The 14,332-nt window shown below is 40.5% G+C and overlaps 1 protein-coding gene across 11 annotated transcripts in view; it reads left to right on the forward strand.

The window, feature by feature from the left end:
• PARD3B (par-3 family cell polarity regulator beta) overlaps positions 1–14,332 on the forward strand; it is a 602,621-nt gene that overhangs the window by 33,002 nt on the left and 555,287 nt on the right. For 10 of the 11 annotated variants that reach the window (XM_073306519.1, XM_073306526.1, XM_073306522.1 and 7 more), the window contains exon 2: positions 4,281–4,382. In XM_073306519.1, the coding sequence (XP_073162620.1) occupies positions 4,281–4,382 (102 nt within the window). Of the gene's footprint in view, positions 1–4,280; positions 4,383–14,332 lie in introns of those variants that run through there. The other variant, XM_073306530.1, reaches the window with a different exon arrangement.

Below are 14,332 nucleotides of genomic sequence, written 5' to 3' on the forward strand. Positions count from 1 at the left end.
TGTGGGGAAAATTAAACTCTGCTGCATCAAACTCGTGCAGGATTTTGCTTTCTCTTACTTATGGCCACCCACACAAGCGTTCTGTTACTGGGTTCTTTTTGTGGTCTCAGGTTACAGAAAAGTTAAGATTTTATTGTGGCATGTGGGGGTGGCTTTTAGTTGTTGAGCTTTTTGGTCTTGTATTTTGGGCAGCATGTTGCATTCTTTAGGACCACACAGCTTTTCTTCCTAAAACATTGGCATCTTGGATTATAGAAGCTATAAAATGTCAAGTAGACACAAACAGTGAAAAACACAAATATTTTCACCAGCTGTTTTTTCTTTAAAAGCATCTTAAAACCATGTACAGCAGACTTACGAAATAGCATAACATTTATAACTTGTTTTAATATAATTTGATATAAACACACTACCCCCAGAAATTTGTGTAATTTGAAAAGTGTAATATTTATATCAAAAGTCCCAGTTTTACTAGCTATGAATACATTTATGTGACCTTTAGAAGGTAGGGGATAACCTGCTAATGATGCAGATTGAGTCGTATTTTATATGTTTATCATAAGGGTCAAGTTATTCTTTTTACAAGGTTTCTGCATTAAACAAATTGTTTTGTCCATGAGATCACATATTTGTTTGTGATGGATATGTTTCTGCTTTGACCTTTTTTTTTATCTCAGAATCTGGTAGGCACATTGAAAATGCTCAAAACAGTTGAATTCTTGGCTTTAAAAAGTAATATTTTGAGGTGTAATAGTGGTCTGAAATTCAGACTAAGGTAATTAATAGACTGAATTTCATCATTATGCAAAGACAAAACCAGTATTTATATTTTTTAGTAGATTTTTGTCATTCAAGCGTTTTGATATTTAAGATGAACAATTTTGGAGGGTGGTTTCAATGCAACACTGAAGGATGAAAACTCTGCCAAATTCCCATAATATATAGGAGTTTTGCAAATAAAGATATGTTTACTGAATTATCAGCTTGTTAAGCCACACTGCACCTTACAAACACCTAATCAAGGAAGAAGAAAACATAATATTGAGTATATGGCTAGTGGTCAACATGTGGGAGTCACTGGACTGAGAGAGAGGATACCTTGACCATAGTGAGCATGCTAATGTATTGTATCATATTACCCTGCAACTGAAGATGGGAGATTGACTGACTGCACTAACCTGGAACTAAGATTGGGCCAAATATACGTGAAAATTGTAATGTTTTATAATTAAAAAGATATAGATTGAGGTTTAAGTACAGAAAAAAGGTGAAATGAATTTTTGCTCAGGCAATTGGATATTAACATATGTGAAAATTCTCTTTGAGAGCTGTACCAAATACTCAGTTTCATTTAAAATGGCATGTGGTAGTAAAGATAATTAGCTATTGAGACTATATAATGGGAAGTAAACTTGCCTATTAAGTGTTCTTATGGAAACCCTTTTTACTGGTTTGTAAACTTCCTTTTATTAGTATAAAATTAGCTCAGTGTACAACTTGTAGGTAAAGAGAAGATAGACAAGGTTGCTAGGGAAAAATGACTTGTTTAAACGTTACCTATGGCAGGGTGGAATTGGCTGGCTTCCCAGTAGATGTTTGGGTTTTATCAGAGAGTTTCTGTGGAGGATTATTTGCTAAAGCTCTGAAGTAAGTGTGTGTGTGTGTGAGAGAGAGAGAGAGTCAGGGTTGGGACCTCTTTTCACTTTTATGACTGTTTGAAACTTACGGGTTTATTTTAACTCTTCTCCCCTTTTGGGCATTGGGTCATGTTGTACCCAGTTTATTTTTTGGCATGCAAATTTCAGACTAAATTGGGTCCCCATGTGCAAATTATATTGCAGTGATAATTTTGGTGTGACATCCTGTGTGCAGGATGGGTTTTGGGAATTGAGATGCTTGCTGCGTGAGAGAACACGGACTCACTTGGAAACTTCGCAGTGCAGACAAGGTGGTAGTATGTAATGGACGGATGCCCCACCCCCCCTTCTGATTTTTTTTGAGGCACTTAGCACTTCTTGGCTTTGGTACAGATGATAAAAACAGGCCTAGTCAAAATTGGTCCATAATGTCCATATATAGTCAACCAACCTGTCGTTAAGGTGTCTTGCTCATCTGCTGTAGGGTTTCTTCAGGTGGCCAGAATATGCAGGTTTTTATGAAAACTGTGACAAAATATCACTTTATATAAATATGGTGAGGGACAGTCTTAATTTTCAGGGTGTTATTTTGTTGCTAGTATCATAAGAGCACCCCAACCAAAATTGAGTTTTCATTGTGCTAGATATTATACAAACTTATAGAGATGTTCCCTGCTTCAAAGAACTTAAAATCTAAATAGACATAATAGAGACAAGAGGGTGGGAGAAATGGTTACATTGCAGAAGAATCAGGATGGTGGGTGACAAACCTCTGGTTGGTTCAGCGCGGTTCTTTTTTCCCTCCTGTAGCTTTTCAGTTTTGTGATTTGTGTGTGTGTGTGTGCGCGCGCGTGCCGGGGGGGGGTGGGGGTGGGGTAGATTTAAAGAGTATAGGAAATGGGATGGAGAGGGAAGGCTGGAGGGGAAGAATTAATAGAAGCAAAAAAGGAGGGGAAAATGAAAGGAGTAGAGAAGGTAGGAAGAATGGTGATGCATGTGGAAGGCAAGAAGAGTCAGGTTGGGCACATAAGTCCTGAGGGGGTGGGAGGAAGTTGGAGCAATCAGCTGATGACCAGAGTTGGGAAGTCAGGCCATGTCTACACTATAGGAACTAAACCACAATAGTTAGAGCACTGTAGCTATGCTGGCATAAGCCAGAAGGGGGTTTTACTTCAGTGTAGGGATACTACCTCCCTGAGCTATGGTAACCATGACAACAGAAGCATTCTTCTGTCCACCTGTCTGCAGCTATACTGGGAGTTAGGTTGGTATTGCTACGACACTTGCACATGCTTGCATTTCCCCCCACAATATTTCAAAATTTTCACTGTAGATCAGGCCTCAGTCTGATGTTACCAACATCCAAGAGGTTATAGAGGTACAAGGGAAGCCCTGGCTGGACTGCTTCTTTCTCAGCCTGTGATTTTTGCTGTTTAGCACCTTATTGATAGACGGTAGCTCTCAGTGCTGGTTCCATCCTTAAAGGAGCTGCTTTTGCTTTTAACTTCCCCATGGATTTAAAATTGCCCAGTCTTCTAAGATGTGGATTTAATTATGAACTACTTTATTCAAATTCAGTGGGGTAACTTAAGGGTAGAATGGCATAAATTAACTAAGCAGGTCTGTCCTTTTTTTAGCTTGTTACAGAGAGGAGTTCCAGGCCCGCACTACGTCTGCCAACATTATTGATGATTAATTCTGGATCAGTGCTTAACCTCAGAAATGACACTTGAAATTCTTTAGTAAGCAATTCCAAACCTTCTTCCATTGAAGTTCATAGAATATCGGGGTTGGAAGGGACCTCAGGAGGTCATCTAGTCCAACCCCCTGCTCAAAGCAGGACCAATCACCAATTTTTGCCCCAGATCCCTAAATGGCACCCTCAAGGATTGAGCTCACAACCCTGGGTTTAGCAGGCCAATGCTCAAACCACTAAGCTATCCCTCCCCCCAAGTTGATAATTGTGCCATTGGCTTCAGGGGAAGCATTGTGTAGTGTTCTGTTAAAGATGTGGAGGGGAAGGTGCTGTCTTCAGAGGGCTGAAACTTGGTTCCTGTTGCACCATGTCAAATTACATGAGTAAGCTTGCTCATTCACAGACCTTGTCTTCTGAATTTTGCCTCAGTGAATCCCATTATTAGTTGTCTCTGAGGGAGAGTCTTTTGTAAGCAGAAAATTCTTGGTGGATGGTGTAGGTGAGATGGGGTACGGTACGAGTGTGTGTTTTGCAAAACTATATAAATTTTTCCCCAAGTTGTCAGCACATTTTCTTTAAATTACAGTGGTTTACAGTGATATATCATGGTTTCTTTACATTTCTTTCTTGTAATGTATAAAATCTATCTAACCTCATTTACATTTGGTAAAGAATTAAAATGTACAGTAAATTAATGCAGATATACATATTGGACGTTATTCCACTGGTAGTAATCTGACATACAAATAGTGTGAATTTTTATCAGTAGATGTTTCTTTGAACTCTTCAACCAGAACTAGTCTGTGTAAAATGGAATATTTAGTAAAGATGTTTACTAAAGGAGAGAGACGTAAAAATGGAATACAAAAATCTTATTGACTTGATAGAGCTAAAAAGCTGAAGTTTGGTTTGACAAAATACCTTGTTTTTTTATTGTTGTTCCGCAGGACCCTGCTTACTGGGTGAACATTCACCACCTCGAGTACACAGATGGGGGGATCCTGGACCCAGATGATGTGCTGGCAGATGTTGTTGAGGACAAAGATAAGGTAGATTAAAAAGGGAGAGGTGGTGGTGGTGATTGCAGAGTTTGAATTACAATATTGTACTTGCGTTTCCTGTGTCCCTTCAATAACCATTTGCCTGGTACTTGGGTACCAAGAGTGTGGTGCAGTATTCAGTAACCTTAAATCAAACACATCTGCCTAGACATGTTGCAGCTATGTTCTTCATTCAGCGCTACTGCAAAAGGAAAATGTATGATCAAAACAGCTGATATATTCACATAAGATTAGTATTTGATTTACAATTTAATCCTTTAATTCAGGACGTTTTATGGGTCTCTTGTAGCTTTATGAAACGAGGGTGGTTTTTGATGAGGAGAGGATGTGGAGTTGGATGGGATATTGAATTTTATGCCAGTAATATTTCTAACTTTTTAAAAATCTTTCTAGAGGAAAGTTTGAGAACCACTCATGATAGGTCATGGATTAATGTGAAGAACTGCAGCAATTCTGTCTTGTAAATCACATAGAATCAATTTGCTTCAGAACAGAACTGAAAGTCTGGGCAGGCCACACCCACTCCAGTTCACTCTAGTGTGTGTTTTTATATGTATTCCCAGAGACCATGGGTGTCCAGCTTGGGAATTCCTGACCCAAGGTATCCTATATGTACATAGAAATAGCTCACCTAAAAATACCTAGTATTGCTGCTTAATTACCCTGGCAGACTAGTGTAGTTTAAGTGAATTCATCAATAAATTACTTGCCGTATATAGTCTGAAGAGTGTAGTTCAGATCCGATTAACATTTCGTTATTGTATTTGAATTAAAATCTAAACCATAAGAATATTGATGCCAAGAAAAAAATATTAAAGCAAAAAACTCTTTTCTGTTTACATACTTTTGAAAATGTGAAATTTTGTTTTCCTATCCTGCAGAAAAAACCTTTTCAATAATAGGACTCGTGTTCTCATAGGGTCATCTTTTCCCTGACATCAGAAGCACCAATAATAATGACAGATTGATTCATAGATTGCTAAGATAATTTATATCGTGTGTGTGTGAGAGAGAGAGTAGTGCTTATTGAAAGAAAACTGCTTGACAGTTACAGATGACTTGCTGCTTGGAATAATTCTGACTTCAAAACAGTAGGTTGCTTTGTAACACTACAAAACATACTTTAACATAGGAAGACTAGAACTACATAATTTTAAAGCTCAGTGTATACAGAGTGGCAGTAGCAAGGTCTTTCAAGTATTTCATGTCACATTAGCTGTATTTCACTAAATTAACAAATGCAAGAAAACAGTTCCCCTGTTGACATTTTGTTATAAAGTTGACATTTGTAATACATTAGATAATTTAGCAGTGGTCTCCCTTGAATTGTGCTTGTTGTGAGATCTAATGAGGTTGCCACTGAGATCATGATGGGCCATCTTACCATGAAACCTTGTTTTAAAACAAAACAAAAAAACAATAGCTCACATTCAAAAGCGTTTCATTTTGATATAATGGTGGGAGTTTGGATAACTCAAGAAATGGCTTTTGAATTTAGACCCTTCGCCTTTGTCACTTTGTTCTTTCTGTATCTGTGGTAGAAATAAGATTCAGAACAGAAAATGTTTCAGGATTTTTTAAGACACTTCAAAGAATGACAGGAGAATTATTGTATTTTATGCTCAAATAATTGTTTCCAAGCATTTGCGTATCATACTTGTCCTGGTTTTATACTCGCACAAATCCAAAGAATAATGCAGCATCTAAATCCTTCAGTTTGTCTTTGTGAATAATCATTGGAAACTTATTTTTACATCTGATATTGCTCAGAAGCAACCAGCAGTGCTATTGAGCCCTGCTTCACAAAATTCCCAGGAACATTTTTGTATCAAAACAGGAACAACAACTGGATGATGGTGGCATACATAAATTGCCAAGGAAGGACACAGCAATAATCTGAAGCACAGGGCCACTGGAATCCTTTTATACTTAGAGAAACAGAACCTCTCTACCACAGCTTATATGGATGCCAGGCAAAACAAGAGTCAAGGTCAAATGGCTTAATTTTCAAATGCTACCAGCAGGGAAGTGGCAAGCTAAAATAGGACATGTTTGATCGTTTGTCTCTTTGTGGCTTTCTTGCTCATCTAGACTCATTTGTAACTTAAAACAGCAGGCTAGTATTTTGCTCTCAATTAATGGAATACATGAACATAGAAGATGTCCATCTTCACTTTTTTTATATGTGTGCTGGTATATACATTCTCTGAAATGACTTGGAAAAAAAGACTAAAGTATGTGTAATTCTAATTACAGCATATTGACTTCACAGACTAATATTCACTAGGCTCTTAAAGATGGAAACTGCAAAACCAGGAAGCATCCAGTTTTTCAAAAGCTAGCTTTTTATCAGTACCCCCTTATTCACCTTAAATGTCATAACATTTGCGTGTTACATGGATGCTCCTGTTAACTAACTATCCTATTTCAAAATCTCAGAGATTTCCTACAGTTGTAGCATACAAGGATTTGCGGGGTGGGGGTCTTTGTCACCTAGTACGTAGACTGAGGCCTGTCATAGATTCAGTTTCTTATGTGAGGCCTAAGGGATTAAACCTCAGTTCTTCATTGAGTAATGGTTCCTTTTGTATCCCACTGTGGGTTTATGCATGTGCCCAGAGCAAGAGAATTTGAAAGTAGAGTTTGTTGGTCTGCGCCTTTGCCCTGGCTCTCCTCATACTTTTGGCTGGAGGGATAAAGGGCAGGGTGAACTGACAATTTCTCCAGTTACTTCTCACTGCTGCATGTTCTAGGTTGGAACCTACAGTGTCGGTAGCTTTGTCTTCATCCTACAAGATAAGCTTTAGATTTTGCTTTGTAAATAGTTTTAACAGCTTATGTAGTTCAGTGCAGGGATAGGCAACCTATGGCACGCGTGCCAAAGGCGGCATACGAGCCGATTTTCAGTGGCACTCACTCTGCCCGAGTCCTGGCCACTGGTCTGGGGGGCTCTATATTTTAATTTAATTTTAAATGAAGCTGCTTAAACATTTTAAAAACCTTATTTACTTTTACATACAACAATAGTTTAGTTATATATTATAGACTTGTAGAAAGAGACCTTCTAAAAATGTTAATGTATTACTGGCACACGAAACCTTAAATTAGAGTGAATAAATGAAGACTCGGCACACCACTTCTGAAAGGTTGCTGACCCCTGGTTTAGCGTTTGGATTGTCTCTTTGGGAGACACCCTCCACCCATCCCCTTGTATCACGTTCAGGTACCTGACTATGCCCAGGACTCCAGGCTTCAAACTCTCTGTGTTTCTTGCCCACAATCCTTAGTCAGCGATGACCACCATGCTGCCTGTACTGGCTTGGGGAAGCCCACATGGCGATGAGGTGCAGTATCTGCTGATCATTCTCCAGCTGTACCTGAAAAGAGTGGGAACTTTATCTCTGGAAACACCTCATGGAAAAGGCCATGAAGCCTCAATCAGACCCAGGTCAGGGAACCCTCCCTCTACATCTGCCTGATTCAGCAAGGAGAATGCTTCTTGCTGCGAAGTTGAACTCTGGTGTGGGAGTGTCTACTCTCACAGGCCCACCAGTAGAATTTTTGTTTTCTCACCTGCTCCCAACTCTACTACTGGTTCAGGCCACTTTTGAAAGGGCTGGACAGCAACATCCCCAGTCTACTCCTATGGATAAGGAGGGCAAATGTCTGGACCTGTTGGGGAGAAAGTTTTGTCATTTAGCCTCCAGTTCAGGGTAGCCAATTACCAGGCACTATAGCTAAATACAACTTCCTGAACTATGCCAAGTTTGCTAAGATTACTGACCGGCATCTGCAACAGGACACAGCTCCTTTCTAAGCTCTGATAGATCAAGGCAGAGGGATAACCAAGACCATGCTCCAGTCTGCAATTGACAACTCTGTTACCTCCTCTAGAGCTATGGTTACTGCTGTTATGTGCACGGAGTCATGGCTCCATGCATCAGGGTTCCCTAGGGAGACCCAGAATACCATTGAGGTCCTCTCCTCTGGTGAATTGCAACAATTCAGCCAAAAGATGGATGAGTCCCTCATACCCTAAAGGGGACCAATTGATCCTACTTCCAAATTTTCCAACTCTGGGTGTATAGTGCGCTTGCATGTAGCCCACAGTGGAATACAAATAGGGACTACACATCTCGAAGAATCATCAGTTGCAGATCAGTAACTTCCTCTTATCTAAAGGTTCAATTTTTCTACCCTCTGGTTTATTATTCAAGATTTTTTTGTACTCTTCCCACATCTTTTTTTCAGAGCTATTACATAGTTAAGACTTCCAGTGGGACTCCTGCACTTCATCCTGATTCTGCAGATCTTCAAAATACCTCTGTAATCTTCAAGAGGGTGCTTAGTCATATTTTTGTTCCCTTCCCTTCCTTATAGAAATGATGTCACAAGGGGAGAGTGTTGGGAGTTCTGTCTGTTAAGGAAGCGTATATTGAGTTTTTCCTTGGGAAGTTTGTTCCAGGTTCTAACTGGTACACAACCAACATACAGTTTCACACTTTGGATTTGGAATCAGCTTGTGATGTCTTTCTACACTTGAGTGGAGAGAATTGGATATCTTCTTGTTTGTTCCTGGGGATCTTAAATGCTTGAAGGGCTCGGTCTCTCTGAATGGACTAATTCATATATATCAAGCATGTAGAACATCTAGTAAGGCTTATGGATACATCAAAGTGCATTTCAGAAGGTGCTCCTCAAAGGCTTGGGCTGTGAAATCTAGAGCTTCGTACAAGGAGACTTGCCATTTGACAACTGGAAGTTTGCAATTACCTCACCAAATAGTACAGTAATGACATTCTATCCTTGGGTTATGCAGCGTTTGGCCAGTCCATCTTCCCTCAATTTAAATTAAGGAAGGAAGGAAATTAGCATTAATTCTAATTTCCATTTTTATATTTCCTATGGGGTTTTGTGGCTTAGGTTGTGAAGTTTTTTCCCTTTCTAGGAATTGTTTGGAAGCTACTTCCTATCTGTAATATCCAGACAAATGCACAAGAGGGAGAAAACTAGTTCCCTGGACTGTACTTTCTCAAAATGAAGGGCATTCATTGATCTGGGAAGACTCTCTCTGTAAAGTAAAAGCTGCGAACCAGCAGAGCGGCTAACAGAGGGAGTTTGCCTGGGAGCTCGCCTGGGGAGAGCCTGGCCAGCTTCTCTGAGTAGTTACTACAACTCCTGAGTGAGCTTGTAGAAGGAAGGTAATATGGAATGGGTGGTGTTCAGCTGTTGTGACCTGCTCTGGATTTGCCAGGTTTGTCTTTCTTCCAGAGGACAGAAGCGACTTTGTCTGTCTGTACAAAGTGCAAGCTAGTCTCCATATTGGAAGAGAAGGTTCAAGGTCTGGAGCAACAGGTATCGACCCTGCGTTGCATAAGAGAAACTGAAGATTTCCTGGACAGATGTCAGGATATGCTTCTATGGGCACAATGTTCTGAAGATGCAGAGCAGGCTGTGCAGCGGGGACAGGAGGATGGTGAAGAAATTTGGCAGCATGTGACCTCCAGAAGAACAAAGGGGAGCGTCCATATACCAGCAATGTAGATACGGGTAAGTAACTGTTTTCATGTTCTCTCCACAGGTACTAATGCGGAGAGTGGACTAGATGATCCATCTGAGGGAAGGGAACAGAAGGAGACTCTGCCGATTGGAAGGCATGAGATGCACTGTCCTAGGGTTGGGGGTTCCACGACCACCGCTCCCAAGAGAAGGAGGCGGGTGGTGGTGGTCGGGGACTCTCTCCTCAGGGGGACTGAGTCATCTATCTGCCACCCCAACCGGGAAAACGGAGAAGTCTGCTGCTTGCCAGGAGCTAGGAGTCACGATGTGACGGAGAGACTGCCGAGACTCATCAAGCCCTCGGATCGCTACCCCTTCCTGCTTCTCCACGTGGGCACCAATGATGCTGCCAAGAATGACCTTGAGCGGATCACTGTGGACTACGAGGCTCTGGGAAGAAGGATAAAGGAGTTTGAGGCGCAAGTGGCCTTCCCGTGGTAGGAAAAGGCCTGGGTAGAGACTTGAATGAGGGGAGATTTGATAGCTGCTTTCAACTACCTGAAAGGGGGTTCCAAAGAAGATGGATCTGGACTGTTCTCAGTGGTGGTAGATGACAGAACAAGGAGTAATGATCTCAAGTTGCAGTGGGGGAGGTTTAGGTTGGATATTAGGAAAAACTTTTTCACTAGGAGGGTGGTGAAACACTGGAATGTGTTACCTAGGGAGGTGGTGGAATCTCCTTCCTTAGAAGTTTTTAAGGTCCGGCTTGACAAAGCCCTGGCTGGGATGATTTAATTGGGGATTGGTCCTGCTTTGAGCAGGGGGTTGGACTAGATGACCTCCTGAGGTCCCTTCCAACTCTGATATTCTATGATTCTATGAATTGTTAGTTTATTAAGTTTTCTAGTAGTTGATGTAATTTCAACTTTGGAAGTCATGTTTTGGGATCAGGGTGCAGTGCTTCAGAAGTTCAGCAAGTGAAGATCTGAACGGTGGCAGGAAGAGTGAAGGAATATGGAGCAAGTGGCACTGATTTGTGGTTGCATGAGCAAGTCTCCTTCTTGAGTAATATCTAGGGCAGGGAATGTCCTCAATGATAGAAAATCAGAAATATTTATCTGAGAAAAGTATGCAAGGAAACTCTCTCTCCAATGAGAAGTTCAGATATAGCCACCACCACAGAGATTTCCTAATACAAGATGCAATATCTGTACTAAAGGATGAAATAATAATCAGTAGAGGGAAAGCTGGTGTGAATTAAGTACAGTGTTCCTGTGTATGTAAGACAACCATGGTGGTGAAATGTATACAAAATATAAGGTGGCTTCTATGCTGGAGGAGAATATGGAGGGCTTGAATGGTAATTGAAGTCTTGCAAACAAACCAGAGAGAGACCAAAGGGAACAATTATCACGAGAGACAAAGCAGATTGAGACCTTCAAAAGGGAGAATATGTGGGGGAAAAAATGAAGGCATGTTGAATCAAGAAAACAATCAAGAAAACCAGCATGTTACATGTTGGAAGAGCAGGGGGAAAATGTGTGTGCAGCTAATTAATCTTCATATCTATAGTAGGAGTGCTGACTTTAACAGAATTGTGGCTTGGCAGAGAGTCCAAGTGAGTTCAGTAGCCCAACCAATGATCAAAAATGCAATAAAAGGCAACCATCAGAAAGAAAGGGAAAACTGTCCTAATTGGTGACGCTGTGTAGAGGAATGTGACCTGTGACAAAGGAAAACGGCTGGCATGTGTTTCTGCCCCTCCCTCCTGGATGCTGCCACAAAAGGTGATCAGGGTGCTGGTTGTGCAGCAGAATGATGGGCAGGGTGGGGGTGGGGACACTACTGGTAAATTAGGCTAGACAGTAGCACAATGGGGTCCTGGCCTATGAGTGGAGCTCCTTGGAGCTACAGTAGTACAATAAATAAGCAGAGAACAACTTCAGGGCTCTTTAGGATAAAAACAAAACAAAACAAAAAAAACCCAAGGATTGATGCATGTGATTTTTGCTGACAACTCTCTGGTGAGAGGTGTGAATAAAAAAAAAGACGGATACTAGAGACCAGTTTATGGGATCTGTTAATGACCAAAAAAAGTTTCCTCTTTATAATTGTGTAGTCATTCTTCACCCACTACACTTGTCTTTTTTATTTATGTATTTATTTTGAGGTAGGGAATGAGAAAATATTTGTCTGGATGAGCTTAATCAACTAACAAATGGTGTTTGACTTATTTGAGCTGTGAGGAATGGTAGGAGCAACATCCTTTTGTGATATACTTAACATAGCCCTTCTCTTAGTATCAACTCACTGGTAGAACTGCTGCCTTTGGATCCCAGGTTCCCAGCCATAATTGTGATTTGCAGTAATAGGCAGTAATGTATGCAGGCATGTCCCAGAACTTCTGGTTTGTCTAATTCAGTTTTAGTGTCTGGCAATTACTAGTGTCATAGCTGGCTATCTAATGTGTTTCTGAGAGGATAAATCACTTTTTTTAATTGGATAAGAAACATAGTTCTAAAATGTTCTTGAAGTCTGTCTTGCGCTATGTGGTATTAGTTTTTTATTTGTTCACCTCTCTTCCTAAGATTCATAGGTCTTTAGGGTCAGAAGGGACCATTAGATCTAGTCTGACCTCCTGTATAACAGAGGCCAAAAAATTTCACCCAGTTACTACTTTACTGAGCTTGATAATTAAGTGCTTGTATAGGAGAGAAAATGTATTTTAGTTCAAAAACGAAGGCCTAAATGTAGGTTATACATGTAAATTCAGATCAAATAATTTCTGTCTACAAGCAAAATCATGTATTCAGGTAATAATTTTATAAAAAGGAAAATTTGCTATATTGCATGGAGTAATGCCAGGGTTTTCCATGCTGAAGAGCACAGAGTGATTTTAATATAGCTATTAAATGGAAAGTGGTTTACAAAGTTAAAACTCTAGTTGCAAAGAAAAGGCTTCTCTATCCCAGTGCACGAACAATGAATGTTTACCAAAAAAGCGTACTCTGTGTACCTCTAATGGGATTCATATGGACGTGCTTACAGACAAGGAGACTGTGCTTAGCATGGATTCATTTGCTTTCTGACACGTTTCTTTACTTACTGCAGGATATTTTTAGGCTGTTTAAAACTCATTTAATTAGAATCTAGGGAGACATAGCACTGGAATCCGAAAATGAATGTTTACATGTATTAAGCATGTAGACAGATTTTTTTTTTGTGAGCAAGTTCTACTGTGGTATGTTAAATAATCAAAGCAAAGGAAGCTCTTTTTTCATAGTATCCCCTGAAAAAAAGGAAAATCGGCTTTTAACCAATTTAAAAGATGCCTAAAAGTCCCGATACAGGAGCTCTTCAACGTACAACAATCATTTGGTTAACAAGTCATATTTCACATTTTTCAAACTTAATATAAGGGAGAATTATTGTGGGTTTTTAAAAGTGTAGAATAAAAGTTTTAAAAAAGCAAGCACTAAAAATTAACCCTTTTTAAAACTTGGAAAACAAATTTCAGCCACTTCTAATGTGAAAGTAGAAGATATTGCTGAACTTCAAGATTCAGACAGGGCTTTTTGGGGGGCATGCTCGTACATTATAATTCTTGTTTCATTTTTTTTTTAAGCTAGAAGTTGCTAACAATCTATACCAAAATGGACTGAATCCTCAAATACAAGCTCTTATTTCCCAAGGTTGGAAATTTTACTTACTAAGCGATAGCACTTTCTTTCAAATGTTAAGTGCTTGACAGCCTTCTGGAACTGCCAGGAGTTTGGGTTCAGTGTCCCCTCCTCCTCCATGAACTACCAAGGGATCTGGGATAGGGCCCAGAGATTGAGTAGACTCAGCTGCCTTTGGCAGCTAACAGAGAAAGGTAGAGGGAGGGGTATGGATTTGGGAAAATAGGAACATAGAGTGGGGGCTAAGTGAAGTCTGGAGCTGGGCTCTGGCCTGTGAGTAGACCCATCAAGTCAGGAGCCTATCCTAGCTGCTCCTTGAAAAATTGCTGTCCCAGTAAAGAGAGCTTTAATACTCTTCTCAAACTTTCTGTGGGGAGCATCCTTTTATGGGAGCTGGGATGCTGTTCCTCTTGGTTTGGGTTCAGGTATCTCTGTCCCCACCTGTTGCCAAGTAATTTACTCCTAATGCAGCCTTTGCTTTACACAGCTCAGTCCCTCTCCAGCTACCTAGTGGCTGTCTAAGGAGCTCCTGGTGAAATGGATCACTTAATGGTGGTAGCATTGCTTTCCTAGTGGGTGCTTCAGGAGCTGGCCTCCCCAGTCTTTTTTTGGAGGACCTTTTCAGCCTGCTGTTTGGGACCATCACCATTCGCTGTGATGCAGGAGAGACTAGAATAGACATGCACATTCCCTTTCCCTGATTAGGTGTTGGGCAGGTGGTTGTTCCGGTGAGGAAGATACTGAGACAGAGACCTTAAG

Source organism: Lepidochelys kempii, chromosome 11 (genome assembly GCF_965140265.1).
Source record: "Lepidochelys kempii isolate rLepKem1 chromosome 11, rLepKem1.hap2, whole genome shotgun sequence".
NCBI classification, from domain to species: Eukaryota; Metazoa; Chordata; order Testudines; family Cheloniidae; genus Lepidochelys; species Lepidochelys kempii.